Source organism: Candida margitis (genome assembly GCF_024628925.1).
Source record: "Candida margitis strain CBS 14175 chromosome Unknown scaffold49, whole genome shotgun sequence".
In the NCBI taxonomy this organism is placed as follows: domain Eukaryota; kingdom Fungi; phylum Ascomycota; class Pichiomycetes; order Serinales; family Debaryomycetaceae; genus Lodderomyces; species Lodderomyces margitis.
This window is the reverse complement of record NW_026261782.1, coordinates 15,809-29,510: the sequence shown is the minus strand read 5'-3', so window position 1 is coordinate 29,510 and position 13,702 is coordinate 15,809. Positions and strand designations below refer to the sequence as shown.

Genomic DNA, 13,702 nt, shown 5'->3' with positions numbered 1-13,702 from the left:
AGATAGCGAGAGCTACCATTCAAATGGCGTATTTTGTATTGCGCCTAACAGTTTTGCAGTCGTAGGGAAATCCTTTGCAACAATATACAAGCAAAAAAAAAAACAAAAAAACAGAAAGAAAATTCTAGAATTATCTAGGATCAATTAAATTCAAACTACATAAAACTGTATAGCAAAACGGAAATAGGTTAAGCAATTTATAAATTAGGTGTAAAATCTTGCAAGGCATTCAAAATCCAATTTGCTTCCCTGACACCGCTGTCGTAAGCACTGTGAACACACCCTGAACATTCAGTAACTGTGTGCTCACCAGCAAATCTTATAACATCATTTCCAAGTTCTAAACCCTCTAGATCATCTGGGTTCTTGCTCTCGGAATTGGTTGGCTTAAAAAGCACCGCACTATATGAGCCTCTAATATATGGGTTTAAAGTCCAAGACGAAGTTATTGTACTTATTGGATCCTCTACCGAGTTGACTGCAATCTTTTCAAGCATGGGTTTGAAATAAGTCCAAGCTTGATCGGGGTGTGATTCGAGGTAGTCGGTCAATGGTGCTGGTGTGAGAATCACCAAACTTCCACCCCGATTGTACAATCTTGAATAGTTCACTGCTAATGCAGGAAATGAGAATGGTCTGGGTGAACCATCAGCATTAAACCAATGTTTGGACTCAATTTCATCTGGGAGTATCAAAAACTGATCCTCGTCTTGGTTCCACCACACATTATTAAACTCGAAAATGACCTTCCCTAGAGCCGCAAAGTCTACTGCATTTATAAAGTTTTGAGTTTTCGATGGTAATGAGGGGTTCCAAGTGATTCCAAATTCATCGTCAGCCTTCAACTTCAAGATTGACAAAGGTACAGTTACTACAACAAAGTCTGCTTCAATCTCCAAGCCCGACTTTGTCCCCACCACAACCCTCTTTGTAGAGCCACCACGTTGAGTCACTGACTTTACTGGCTGGTTCAAAAGGATACTGGACTCGGGAATTTTCTCTAACAAAGTGTCTATAAGGAACGTGTAGCCCTTTTTGTTTAATATATTGCGTCCTTGGTGGGTTTCCAAAACCATTCTTCCATCAGCGGTCTCTGCTGGCACCCCGTACCAGAGTTCATAGTATCTCATTGCTCTCCTGATATACTGCTTCTGCTCAGTTGTGAGGAAAAACAGATGGGATTTGATGTATTCCTTGACCACTTCATCACATGATATATTTTGCCGCTCAGTGTTGAAATACAAGTGGAAGAATTGAATGACTTCTTCGAGTACTCTGTTTAGCCTTAGACCTGATACATCCAACTGGCCCTCGCTGGTGTATGTTGGACCATCTTTGTCGTCATAGTAGATATCCTCCTCTTTTAACAACCCAGTTTCAAGCATTTCCTTTAATACGCTATTCGCCAATGAATCGTGGTACCATAATGCACCTAGAGCATATGGAATTCCTAGCTTGGACTGGTCAATCTTGGAATCTTGGATTCGACCACCCACTTTATCCTGTGCTTCTAGGACAACAATGTCGTCCTTGCCAAGCTTGCCACATGATATCAACGTTTCAGCAGCTTTCAATCCCGATACACCTGCGCCAACAATGATAACTTTTACTGATTTAGTCATTTCGGTGTTGGTTTTAAAATATGTAGTGGTGGTTGATTCTAGTATAGGTCATTGAATAAAAGAGGTGTACTTTTGTTTTGAACGTACTATTTGCGCGGCATTAAGAATGTGCTTATGACGAGAAGAGTTGAGAGATGCAAAACATGATATCAAGGTTGCCTTTTCTATGTGCCCACTACACTTGTTCTCTATAGACCAGTAGTGGCTACAATTAACACATTGGCCATACTTAAAGCTTCTCTATTTACAAGATATCAAATGTCAAACTATTTATAAAGGAATCCAAATATTCCGCTCTGCTTGGCTTCTCTCTCCGTTTTAGGGATATATGCCTCAGAAAGCCCGGTGATTTTTTCGGCACTCTCAGGTGCTAATGCTTCTCTTCCAATAACATCAACAAAGTTTCCCTCGGGATCCAAAACGTAAAAGAAGATTGAGTGGTCAACTAAATAATCTTGACCCGGCTTAACATCTGGTGGCGTTGAGAAATAAACACGATACTTTTTACAAGCATTCTTCACCTCGTCATATTCCCCTGTCAATCCAATAATGCCTGGGTGGAAGTCCTTCAAGTAGACGTCTACAACTTTGGGGGTGTCTCTATTTGGATCGCATGTGATAAAGATTGGCTGGATCTCAACATTATTCTCTTTGAGGATGTCCAACATGTCGCCCAACTTGTCAAGCTCTTCAGGGCATACATCAGGACAATGAGTGAATCCAAAATACAATATCGAAAACTTCTTTCCGTTAGGATCAACAAGGTTCTTCTCTGTGAAAGGGTTACCATTTGTGTCAACCAAGTTAAATGGGCCACCGATTAATGGGGTTCCAACCTTTCTGTTTTGTTCCATTTCTCTATGGTGTTGTAGTCTGGCCTTTTCCTTTTGGAAAAAGTATGTACCAACTCCACCTACTACGAGGAGGAGTACCACTGCTTTCCAAGTGGCAAATTCCAAGCCACTACCCTTGTTAAATTGCTTTAACGAATCTTTCGACCCTCCAATTGCGACTCTACTCAAGGGCCTTCTTTTGGGCTCTTCTTTTGATTCTGACCTTGGCTCATCTTCGGGTTTTGATTTGGAGCTCTCCTGGAATTTAATCAGCGATGAGGAGAAGGACCTTATCAATGGAAAATACGTGGGTCTGACCAACCTGCTTTGTCTAAGGGTACCTCTCAACATGATCAATGGTTAGAAAGGTGTGAAAAACTTGGATTAAGGAAATTTATGTGTGTCTTTTATAAATCGTCTATTTTGTCACTTTCTGCACGACCAAAAAGTTTTAAAAATCACCAGATCTGCAGAAGCAAATGAATTTGATGGAAGAAAATAGTAAAAGGGATGCTATCTACGTAAATGCGAGTTTCACAGGGTACCCTCTATGAAGATTAATGTTACTTGTTTGCTGAAATGGACAAAGTATTTGTATGTCATCGAATGCCGTGGATCTTTTCTCTTTTCGCAATAATTTTTTATCCTTATAATTGCATCTTTTATTAAGCACTATGGACAAGATTGATAGATTGCTTAAATGGGCCAACGACAATGGTGCCGATATCTCATCAAACATAGAATTTAGAGAAATAAAGTCTAATTATTTTGGAGCTATTGCAACGACCAGTGGGAAAGCATCAATTAGAATTCCAAGGGAGTTGGTGATTACGTGTGACAAGGCCCTGGCATTATTCAAAGATGCATATAAAGAGGCAAGCCACGGCTCTTTGTTAAAAGTTTACCTTTGCTACCAACAAACGCAGCATGATTTTTACAAGCCCTATTTGGATTTACTCCCATCCCTAAAAGCAATTGATTCTCCGTACACTTGGTCGGCTGAAGAAAAAGCGTATCTCAAGGGAACAAACTTGGGTAACTCTTTGAGGGAAAACATTGCTTTCTTGGTTGAAGAGTGGTGGAGTGCAGTTAATTTATTACCAGAGGATATACCCAAACCGGAACTGCATTTCATAAACTTGAAATTTTATTACGAAAACAAGTTTTACACTGATGACGACTATTACAGATACTTTAACGACGTTGATACCGACAACTGGACCAGCTTTCCAAACTACCTTTGGGCGTCACTCATTCTTAAAAGTAGAGCCTTTCCTGCCTACATTATTGATCCAAATTTACCAAAGAATGAGCCGATGTTGTTACCCGTTGTTGATTTGTTGAATCATAATCCAAAGGCAAAGGTCGAGTGGAGCTGTCTAGACGGTGCATTTATTTTTGAATCAGATGATGTTTCCAAAGGTGAAGAGCTTTTCAACAACTATGGCCAAAAGGGAAATGAGGAATTGTTGTTGGCATATGGTTTCGCAATTGAAAATAACCCAGCCGACTCCTCCGCATTAAAGATCAAGATTCCAGATTCAAGGATGGATGTGGTTAAAGATTTGGGTATTGAGCTACCATCGATACATGATTATACAAACTCAGTTGTTGAACAAGCTCCAGAAGCAAAAACTGAACAGGGCGATGGTGTGCTTTTTTACATCAACCAGGAGCAAATTCCAGACAGTTTGATTCAATTGTTCCAAGCTCTCGTGCAAAACCAATGGGAATCTGGTTTCACGTTACGCATGAAATTTGCCGGGTTGAACCATCTCAGGGCCGCTCTTGAAACGAAAAAGGGTTTGATGAATTTAAATGTTCCCAATGATACCACAGGGCACAAGTATATTCGGTGGTACATTGAATCGCAAAATGCCATCTTTATGTCTGCCATCAAGATCATCAAGAGGCAGGAAAAGCAGCTCCTCAGTGAGTATAAGTCCGACTTGACATCATTGAAAAGTGTTTACAAAAACGATGTCAAGTTTCAACAATCGTTACTTTTCCTAGGCTTTAGCTCGTATGAAACAGTGTTGGAGTCTGAATTTCAAGACCAGTGTTGGCTATTATGGTTGATTCGCTGTTACAATAAGGACAATTATGGAGATGAGAACCTACCACAATGGATCCACGACCTATTTGTTCATCTTAGAAAGATTACTGATATCTCAACTCAAGAGGTTCTAAACTTTAAGCCTATCCATGATGCCCTAGTTCCTGACTTGGCCAAGGCGGTTCCTGAAATTTACAATGTGGGAGATTGGTCAATAGCTGAGTTCATAATTGCTGCCAAGTTGCTAGACACAATTTCCTTCACGAGGGGTAAAGAGCAGGAGTGTATCATAGTACGCCAAAATTACAAAACGTAAATTACTTTATATAAAAAAGGTTAATCATGTAAAAAAAAATGTATATCTCTAATCTTGTTTGATACCGCCGGCACCGCTGACTTCAGCACTTTCAACAGAAGCTTTATCAGTCTGTACACCAGCACCTCCAGTTAACATTTCCATAAATCCAGGCGCAGTCTTGAATGGTCTCTTTAAATCGCCAGTAGCTGGAGTTCCATAAAGATGAATCTTGACAATGTTTGATTCTAAAGCTGACTTGACACCGGAAACACTTTGCATAATCAATGGGTTGGTATATTTCATGTAAATATGCATGAAACCCATCATAGCCAAACCGGTAAAGATTCCCTTGACTTGACCATTGACTTGTTGCAAATCATACTCTTTGACGGTGGTAACAACGGCCCTTGGCTCAGTTTCACCGCTCATAGGGTTAGCTGGTTCGACGTACTTGATGGTGGTCAAATCGTTCTTTTGGTTAATCTTTAACCTGACAATAAAGTATACGAGGAAAGCAATTACTTGACATGAGATGTAGAAGGCTCTCGTGTAGAATAAGACAGTTGGGTCTTCCAAGTCCAACTTTTTGGCAACTTGCATACCAATAAGCATAATAGCGATATTTGTGACAGCTGGATTCATCTTGTTGATCGAGTTGTGGTAGTTGAAGTGAATGGACAGAGAGTAATCGGTGAAAAATTATCCATCAAAAGACAACGCCTTCATTTTCGTTTTCTCTTTTTCTTTTTTTCTTTTTTTCTTTTTTTCTTTTTTTTTTTTTTCTTTTTCTTTTTCTTTTTCTTTTTCTTTTTCTTTTTCTTTTTCTTTTTGGGCGGCTCAGGGCCAGCACAACTGGGAGATATCATTGACTACAATTTGTGATTCAAGAGGGAAGAATATGACACGTGTATTTTACTCTACACTATTCAACTAACTAAAACTATCTAAACATTTGTGAGAACCAATCTTCTGTAGCCGCCACATGTCTTGCATTCTTCTTGATGCTTGAGCATGAGTTCTTGAGCCTTTATTGGATCTTCAACCTCCTTTGGTTCTGGCCAGGATAAGTATTCGTTAGTGTAGTTTGGCTTGTAGTCTTCTGGCAAAATCTCTAATCTCTTACCGTAGTTGTTAACCTTGTTCCAGTCACGGTGGACATTGTACAATGAGTCGGAAAAGTAAGCAAAGCATCTTTCAAACTTCTTTCTGTTCAATTCGGAAGTCATTTGTGGCTTGAAATTGCCGTACTCTTCCCATGCTTGCTTGGGGTTGGTCAAGACAAAGTCGGTGGCTGATTTGATAGCCTTCAAGAAGGCCTTGATCCTTTCCGGGTTTTCAGCAATAAACTTGTCATTGGCAATGTACAAGATGGTGCAGAAACAGCAGCATCCCAATTCAGCCAATTTGTCAATTCTCAACATCTTGGCCTCGTTTGGGTTCCTTCCTTGCTTCTTCAAAGCTTCTTCCAATTCAACCAGTTGAATACATTCAATGCCAATGCCGCAATCAATGCTTCCCTCCAAGATGTACTTGGCAACATTCATACCACATCTAACAGGTGTGTAATCGTCGGGAGTCATACCGTAGTGCTTGGTCAATTCATCAATTTGAATCTTTCCAAATTCACCAACGTACCCAATACGCTTTCCCTTGAGTGATTGGAAATCAGTGGTGATCCCTGACGACTCCAAGTAGCAAACACCAGTGAATGGTTCGTCCAATAATGAACCAATTGAAGTAACTGGGAAACCTCTAGCTTTAGCTGCCAACGTGTGGACCATGGCTTTCAATCCCATGTCCACTTTACCCGAGCCAATTAACTCGGTCACATCTGAGGGGTTGGATGGTTCAAGAATAGCAACGTCTAAACCTTCCCTTTTGAAGTAGCCCTTGGTTTGGGCTAAGAAGACTGGAATGTGGTATGGGGTTGGTTCCCAATTGAGCAAGAAAGTGATTTTGTTAGTAGACATTGTTTAGTAAGGTGGTGTTGTGTTTAACAAATTGAAAAAGGAGGTGGGTGGGAGAGAATTCGACGTCAATTTATAGACTCAGGGGACACTGAGTGGAACCTTGTAAAGGCATATTTTGAAGGAGTTCGTATGATACTATTTATCCAATTAAGGGGCTAGTAAATCCATTGGATAAATATGCAGTAAGAGTTCTTCATTCGCAGCTTCTGTCAAATGCGTGGCGGCATTAAATGTCGGCAGCGCACAAAAACAATAGCTCACTCCTGGTGCAGCTAATTAAAACAAACCTAATACAGATGCTTTTTGCAGTTAGAGGAGTTGCAAACGGATATTATATTTAAAATCTATCTAAACTACTCCTTATACAAATAGCACGCTTCAAAGAAGTTGCTTTCCAATTTCAAAGACTTTACAAAGGTAGACTCATAAATCTCAGTGGAACTGTCCTTAGCTGCATTCAATTTAAGGCAACGCTCCACCTCGTTGTTCAAAAACTGGACCCATTCGACGAAATGATCACCACTATGCAAGTCAATCCAGGTTTGAAACTTTTCAGGCAAACTTTTTGCAATGTTATTAATGTCTTGGTTGTATTCTACCCAACCCAAGTACACCTTCTCCATAACAAAGCAAAATGTGATTAACTCTGAATATGAACTTGATTCGTTAATCAAATACTTCAAATACTCGATGTACTGAGTCACCTCTGGCAAAACAATCGACTCCTTTCTCATTTTAGCAACAGATGATAAATCACGAGTCTCCAATTCTTTCAATGTATCAGCAAAATAATCATTTTCATCTTCAGCTAAGAAACCTATTTGTTTAGCTAATCTCACCGAGGCAGTAGGATCATCACACAAGGCCAAAACTTTTCCAAGAAGGTTGAGGCTGTAGTTGAAAAAGTTTAAGTCTTGAGTGAGGTAAACATACAACTTACTATCAGAGAGGGTACCCAGACATAACTCGTTTGTGAGTGGATGTCTTGTTGCTCTGTTGTACTCCTCTCTGTTTTTGTCAATAAGTTGTTGAAGGTAGGTCATTGCTCGTTCTACTGGCAATTGCAGTGGGTGTTTTGTTGAGTAAGGAAAGCATCTCCTCTTATGCCTACGGGAAATTTGTCGGTTGCATATTTTCCAGATAGCACGCTCATATGCGCTTACAGGACCTAACTCAAAGACAATTGATTTTGATCCGGACAGAGTTACCGGATAGGAGAAATGTAGATTAGAAATACAATAGAGTTTAGGCACTTTGCAATTGTTCCCAACGGGGGTGTCATTATGACATAGTCCAAGCTCTGGTAATGTCGCCCTGTTTTTATTTTATAATAAAGTTGTAACCCCTGCTAGGACCTTCCCATTGAAGTCTCTCCAGAGTGGTCATAAATATTTACATTACCACACTCATCCTGCAATTGAATTGAAATCTACTGTTTTGCTGGCGTTGTTGCAGGGTCTATCGTCAGATGTTTCTCAACCCTATGTACTGCATATAACCAGCGGCCAATAACCAATCAAAAATATCCGCTGATAAAGAGTTTATAAAATTAATCACCTTCTTTTCCAGTATCTTTAGCCAACATGACAGGACTCACACAAGCCCAACTTGACACCTTTGATACCGAGGGGATGATATGTGTAGAAAACTTTTTAAGCCCCCAACAAACTGAAAGACTTTTAGAACAATCAAAACAACTACTCGCACAATGTGATTTATCAAATCACCCCAAGACCACATTTAAAACATCAGATGAGGATCATATCGGTGACCGATACTTTTATGAATCGGCCGATAAGATCTCTTACTTTTTCGATACCGATGCCTTTGACAAGGATGGAAATTTAACCATTGAATTACCTAAATCGATAAATAAAATCGGTCACGGCCTTCATATTAAAGATCCATTATTCAAAGAAGTCACATTTGACAACAAGGTCAAGGATATTGCTCATGACTTGAAATTTACCGAACCACAAGTTTTGCAAAGCATGTGCATTTTCAAACAGCCAGTGGATGCCAAGAGTACTGAACGTGACAACGCCGTACCACCACATAATGATGCCACTTTCCTATACACGTCCCCACAAACCGCAGTCGGGTTCTGGATAGCTTTAGAGGATTGTACTGAGGAAAACGGTTGTTTGTCGTATATACCGGGCACTCACAAGACATATCCCGTATCGAAAAGATTCGTAAGAAAAGACGGACTAAAGCTGGGCTGCACATTTGAACAATTGCAAAAAGACAAACCAGTTGAGGGCGAATACAAAATGGTTCCTTGCAAAGCGGGGTCTTTGATATTGATCCACAACTCAGTGCTTCATAAACTGGAAAAGAACAGGAGCAACAAGTCGAGATATGCTTATGCTTTCCATGTTATTGATGGAGTTGCCGAATATGATGAACGAAATTGGTTACAAGTACCGTATGACGGCGGCTCAAATTTTCTGAGACTATTTTAGATGTCGCAATTCTGCAAAAGGTTAATAGTTTAAATAAATGCAATCGTAAAAGCTATATATATCTATTTTAGTGTGTTATATATAGTGGCTAGCAAGTCAGGGAGTGTGCTTCATTGACCAACTCTCCTTGCCAACTATAGTATTTGGACATGTCAACATGATGCTTCCTTCCATTGGAAGCCTCGTACATGCTGCATCCATATAAAGCGGCATATGGGGGTGTGTAGAGATGAAGTGAAACACTAACTTCATCTTGCAACGGGTTGGTAATCTTGTGAAGTCCAATAGTGTCAGCAATGTACCCAACCTGATCACGGTACAAGGGCGTTTCTTTTTTGCACTTTAATTGTTGTCCAGTATGGTCTGGGATATCATACAACGACTCTCTAAGTTCTCCCTTTAAAATCTTCATACAGCAGTGGGCATTAGCATGGTCATGAATAGCGCTTGATTTACCTGGAGACCATACAAGTATCAACAAGTTGGCATTACCGTTCAAGTTGATAATACCGTTTCTTGAGTAATTTCTCGATTCATCGTGGAGGGCCAAGTGTGCCCAATCGATATCAGAAGATTTATAGTTCTCCATTAGTTCCATGACTTTGTCAACATTTATATCCTCTGAAGACAACCCTTTGCCAGCTAGGAGTTGCTTCAAGTCCATTATGAGTTTGTAAAAGCTTGATGACTTGTCCACATTGTCAATAGTAGTTCCATTTATCTCATGACCGTGATCCATCGATAACGTTAGTTCGGAAGGTTTGGAGTATGGAAATGTTCTGGGTGTGCTGGAAGCAGCTACTGAGCATGAAGTATGTTGTGTAGTTGGCACAGTGTTGCTGCTGTTGGTGTTATTTCTGTCGATAATATTGGATGGATTTAAAAGCATTGCGTATTGTGGCTGTTATAGTTGCGAAGTGTGGTTCAAAGCAAAAGAAAAATATATCAAGTTTGATTCTGTGGGGTAATGTATAGGTTCTAGATAGCAAAAAGTAAAAATAGTATAGCTGTTGCTAAAAAAAAGGAAAGAAGGAAATACAGGTGGTTTATATATCAATGTCTTTTAGACGATCCATTCCATGTTTCCCTTTTTTTGTTTTTTTGTTTTTTTTGATCGGGCCAAAATTTAAAAAGGGAATTTTTCTTTTTTTTTTTTCTTTTATTAAAAGAGGAGCGGCCATTTTCAACCAATCAAAACATTTTCAGCCAAATTAGGGATAGGCGGGCTGCTACCATCTCTATTGTTTAAAAATAGTAATTTCAATTATTTTTAGACCGCCGCTGACGTGTTGTTACCAAAATACAACCCCCCCCTCCCCGCTATATAAATAAAATTACTACATTTAATTTTTTAAAACTGTTCAGAAGTGATGTTTACACTTTCAATAAATAATTCTTGGCTCTGGAATATGAGGGGGGGAGTAGTTGGCAATAGGGTGACTTTCCAATGCAGATTCTAAAACGCCTGATGTTTGAGGGAAGAAGTTGTTAGTTTGAAATCTCGGTTGAAGCCGAGGGTATTCGCCATCTGTTCCCTTCTACTATGTGTGTAGTAGAGAAGAACAATAGCTTTGATACCCAATAGCTAACACGTGGATAAAGGTTTGCCTTGTGATATTTTGCAAAAACAAATGAATACGTGTTAAATCCATGAATGAGCAATAGAATGTGTGGACTCAGAAAGTTAGATTTGTTTTTTTAGCGTATAAGCTTTGTGAAATAAACCATGCTGTGCTTAAACAAAGCAAGGGTGACATCACCATGTAAACTCTATTGTTTTGAATTGTAGTCGGGAGAACACACAATTTGAAACGCACCTGCTCCAAAATACGACTCCCCTCAGGTAGTAACATTAGATGCGATTTTGCTCTTCCGTTCAGCATACATCCACTCTTTCCGGGTCAACAACCAACTGTAGCACTTCTACTTCTCCTTTAAATGAGACTGCCAAAACGATCAATAAATGGCTTTTCTGTTTTATGTTACACGTAAAGTGTTAATTTAATTAATTTAACACAAAACGAAAAAATTAATGACCGCTGCTCTAACAAAAATTCATTTTTTCTCGTTTGCCGTCGGGGCCGCCTGATGGGAATACCAAATTAGGCAATTTTAAATTAACTCAATACAAAAGAAATAATATCTCAATTTAGATCTTGCGTTTAAAATTTTAATGCTTCTGATAAAACGTGGAACAGCACTGTTTGCTTTTCACAAGGCAACAATGGTTACACGGTTGTTACAAATTAAAAGTGGCCTGAGATCGTAGCGCTTTGAAGAAAATGTTGCCGCATGAAGAATTGGCGTCGGCAAATGGTGTTAAAGCGACCGTATCATTGCCGCTGCTTCTTAATAGTTACTTTAAGCGACACCGAGGTAGAAAAAGCAGTAGCTAGTCTGTTCTATGGAATTCATGGAGTGCTGTAAGGCAAAAAGCCAAACAAATGTCAAGCGTCACCCGCTTCTGTATAACGTAGATACCCCATGTATTACTTCAAAGTATTTGTCTTTTTGGGTGAGCAGGACATTCAGCTTAATCTCTGTTGAAAACCGCAAAGCTTAATTGTAGGAGAGGTACTTGTTCTACTTCCTCCCCCCCTCCAATCGGAACCTCAGTCCCGCTTTTTCAAATGTACCTTTGCTATGGAGACGCCGTGAGCTACTCCGTATTCGCATCCACGCCGCACGAGGATCGGGGAGACAGAAAAAAAATGTGGATCCCATTTCTTTTTATAAAGGGCAAATTTCCACCCTCATCTCCTACATCACCAACACCTTACGATTGCAAACCAAATCCCCCCATTTGCAGCCATTTCTGGAGTCTACCACTTTTACAACTCGAACCCTTTAGCAGATAACTATAAAATAGCTCAGCCAGAAAACGGGTTTTGTGTATTAATTAATTTCCCCTGTCAGTAAAAATTGCAACATATCAGGTGACGTGATGAGTAGCCACAGTCATTCGGGCACATCATCGGCACAAGAAGTAGATGTGGTTCGCAAAAATGTGTCCGATGAGGACGCAAACTCAAATCTGTCAAGAAGAGCAGCAGCAGCAGCAGAAACAGTTGATAATAATTCACAGCAATCCTCCAGAACACAAGGATCTTCTTTACAAAACCAAAATGCTAATAGAGTGATGGACTATGATTCAGTTATTTCGTCAGTAGCGTCAACCTCAAAGGAGTACGAGCATTTGCAAGAACAACTTCGAGGGTCAAAGCCAGTACCTCGAGAAGAATCATGGTACAGGAGGTTTATAGTTGGCAACTTGATCAAAAACTTCGTGCCTGCTTATTTCGTTTCAGTAATGGGTACAGGAATATCATCAACAATCTTGTATAGGTTCCCATTTCCAGCTCATTGGCTAGAAGTGTGCTCGTACATCATGTTTGGCATATGCTGCATCTTATTCATTGTTAATGTGATTTTGTTCGTCATGCAATGCATATATTTCCCCCAAAAGTTGAGAGCATATCATGTCGACCCGTTGCAGGCGTCTTATATGGGTGCTTTTTCCATGGGATTTACAACTATTGTAAACTATACTTCCTTCATCACCAAAGGCCATCACATGTATTTGGTGTGGACGTTGTGGTGGATATCTGTCGCTTCTGCAGTCTACACTGCTTTCCCAATCGTGTACTTTAGTTTCTTTTCCAAATTGAATGCAGTACAATCTGACTCGAAATTGAATGCTACGTTGTTGCTTCCTATTGTGGCGCTAACAGTGACGTCGTCCTCGGGTCATCTAATCGAGTTGAATATGTATACATTGAATCAAATTGTCATTACCATGATTGTCAGTTACATGTTGTGGGCATTGTCAATTTGTTTGGCGTTTGCAATCATCACTATATACATATGGAGGTTGATCATGCACAAGATTCCCCCAACGCAGTTGATATTCACTGGATTCTTGCCAGTGGGTTTCTTGGGCCAATCGTCATACAGTATTTACTTATTCGGCAATAACTTGAACCAGCTAATCCCGGAAGAATTAGTGTACGGAAAAATCTTCCTATGCATTGGAGGGTTCCTAGGATTGTTTATACTTTCATTTGGCTACTACATGACATTTATAGCTGTTGTGTCTATCTTTTCAAAGATACGACCATTTGCCAAAACCCTCAATGATCAACATACCAACAAGTACGGACTTTTGAAACACCACAAGGGTTTTTGGGCAATGACTTTCCCTTTATGTACCATGTCTTTGTCCAACACCGAAGTTGGCAAAGGTGGTGTAGGGAACTACCCCTTACTAGCTTTTAAAGTTATGGGTGCCGTTTTTGCTGTTGCCGGTATTGGTATAACTATTGCTTGTCTTGTGGGGGTTGCCGTATACACAAATGGGCTTATAAAGGGCGAATTGGAAGTAAAGTATAAAAAGTATAAACAGAGAGAAATGGTATAGACTAGCTTAGTTTAGCATTTAATAGATTAATTTTGATAGAG

General features: G+C 39.8%; 9 protein-coding genes across 9 annotated transcripts; 3 read left to right on the top strand and 6 right to left on the bottom strand. All coding sequences in view use genetic code 12, as the record gives it.

Moving 5' to 3' along the window:
* Positions 1-197: 197 nt before the first annotated feature.
* CBP1 (Cbp1p) lies at positions 198-1,622 on the bottom strand (the record flags this gene model as incomplete). The annotated part of the gene is made up of 1 exon (XM_051813754.1): positions 198-1,622. One exon carries the CDS (start codon positions 1,620-1,622, stop codon positions 198-200), a length of 1,425 nt encoding a protein of 474 aa, XP_051672628.1.
* A 266-nt stretch (positions 1,623-1,888) lies between these two features.
* On the bottom strand, positions 1,889-2,806 carry SCO1 (Cu-binding protein; the record flags this gene model as incomplete). Its single annotated transcript, XM_051813753.1, has 1 exon — positions 1,889-2,806. One exon carries the CDS (start codon positions 2,804-2,806, stop codon positions 1,889-1,891), a length of 918 nt encoding a protein of 305 aa, XP_051672627.1.
* Positions 2,807-3,129: 323 nt separating this feature from the next.
* Positions 3,130-4,827, top strand: CANMA_001753 (protein-lysine N-methyltransferase; the record flags this gene model as incomplete). Its single annotated transcript, XM_051813752.1, has 1 exon — positions 3,130-4,827. The coding sequence occupies one exon, from the start codon at positions 3,130-3,132 to the stop codon at positions 4,825-4,827; it is 1,698 nt and encodes a 565-aa protein (XP_051672626.1).
* Positions 4,828-4,875: 48 nt separating this feature from the next.
* Positions 4,876-5,451, bottom strand: PHO88 (Pho88p; the record flags this gene model as incomplete). The annotated part of the gene is made up of 1 exon (XM_051813751.1): positions 4,876-5,451. One exon carries the CDS (start codon positions 5,449-5,451, stop codon positions 4,876-4,878), a length of 576 nt encoding a protein of 191 aa, XP_051672625.1.
* Positions 5,452-5,753: 302 nt separating this feature from the next.
* Positions 5,754-6,779, bottom strand: THI13 (4-amino-5-hydroxymethyl-2-methylpyrimidine phosphate synthase; the record flags this gene model as incomplete). The annotated part of the gene is made up of 1 exon (XM_051813750.1): positions 5,754-6,779. One exon carries the CDS (start codon positions 6,777-6,779, stop codon positions 5,754-5,756), a length of 1,026 nt encoding a protein of 341 aa, XP_051672624.1.
* A 353-nt stretch (positions 6,780-7,132) lies between these two features.
* CANMA_001750 (uncharacterized protein) lies at positions 7,133-7,822 on the bottom strand (the record flags this gene model as incomplete). Its single annotated transcript, XM_051813749.1, has 1 exon — positions 7,133-7,822. The coding sequence occupies one exon, from the start codon at positions 7,820-7,822 to the stop codon at positions 7,133-7,135; it is 690 nt and encodes a 229-aa protein (XP_051672623.1).
* A 540-nt stretch (positions 7,823-8,362) lies between these two features.
* CANMA_001749 (uncharacterized protein) lies at positions 8,363-9,244 on the top strand (the record flags this gene model as incomplete). Its single annotated transcript, XM_051813748.1, has 1 exon — positions 8,363-9,244. The coding sequence occupies one exon, from the start codon at positions 8,363-8,365 to the stop codon at positions 9,242-9,244; it is 882 nt and encodes a 293-aa protein (XP_051672622.1).
* An 88-nt stretch (positions 9,245-9,332) lies between these two features.
* On the bottom strand, positions 9,333-10,133 carry CDG1 (Cdg1p; the record flags this gene model as incomplete). Its single annotated transcript, XM_051813747.1, has 1 exon — positions 9,333-10,133. The coding sequence occupies one exon, from the start codon at positions 10,131-10,133 to the stop codon at positions 9,333-9,335; it is 801 nt and encodes a 266-aa protein (XP_051672621.1).
* Positions 10,134-12,188: 2,055 nt separating this feature from the next.
* Positions 12,189-13,661, top strand: SSU1 (Ssu1p; the record flags this gene model as incomplete). The annotated part of the gene is made up of 1 exon (XM_051813745.1): positions 12,189-13,661. One exon carries the CDS (start codon positions 12,189-12,191, stop codon positions 13,659-13,661), a length of 1,473 nt encoding a protein of 490 aa, XP_051672620.1.
* Between the last annotated feature and the right edge of the window lie 41 nt (positions 13,662-13,702).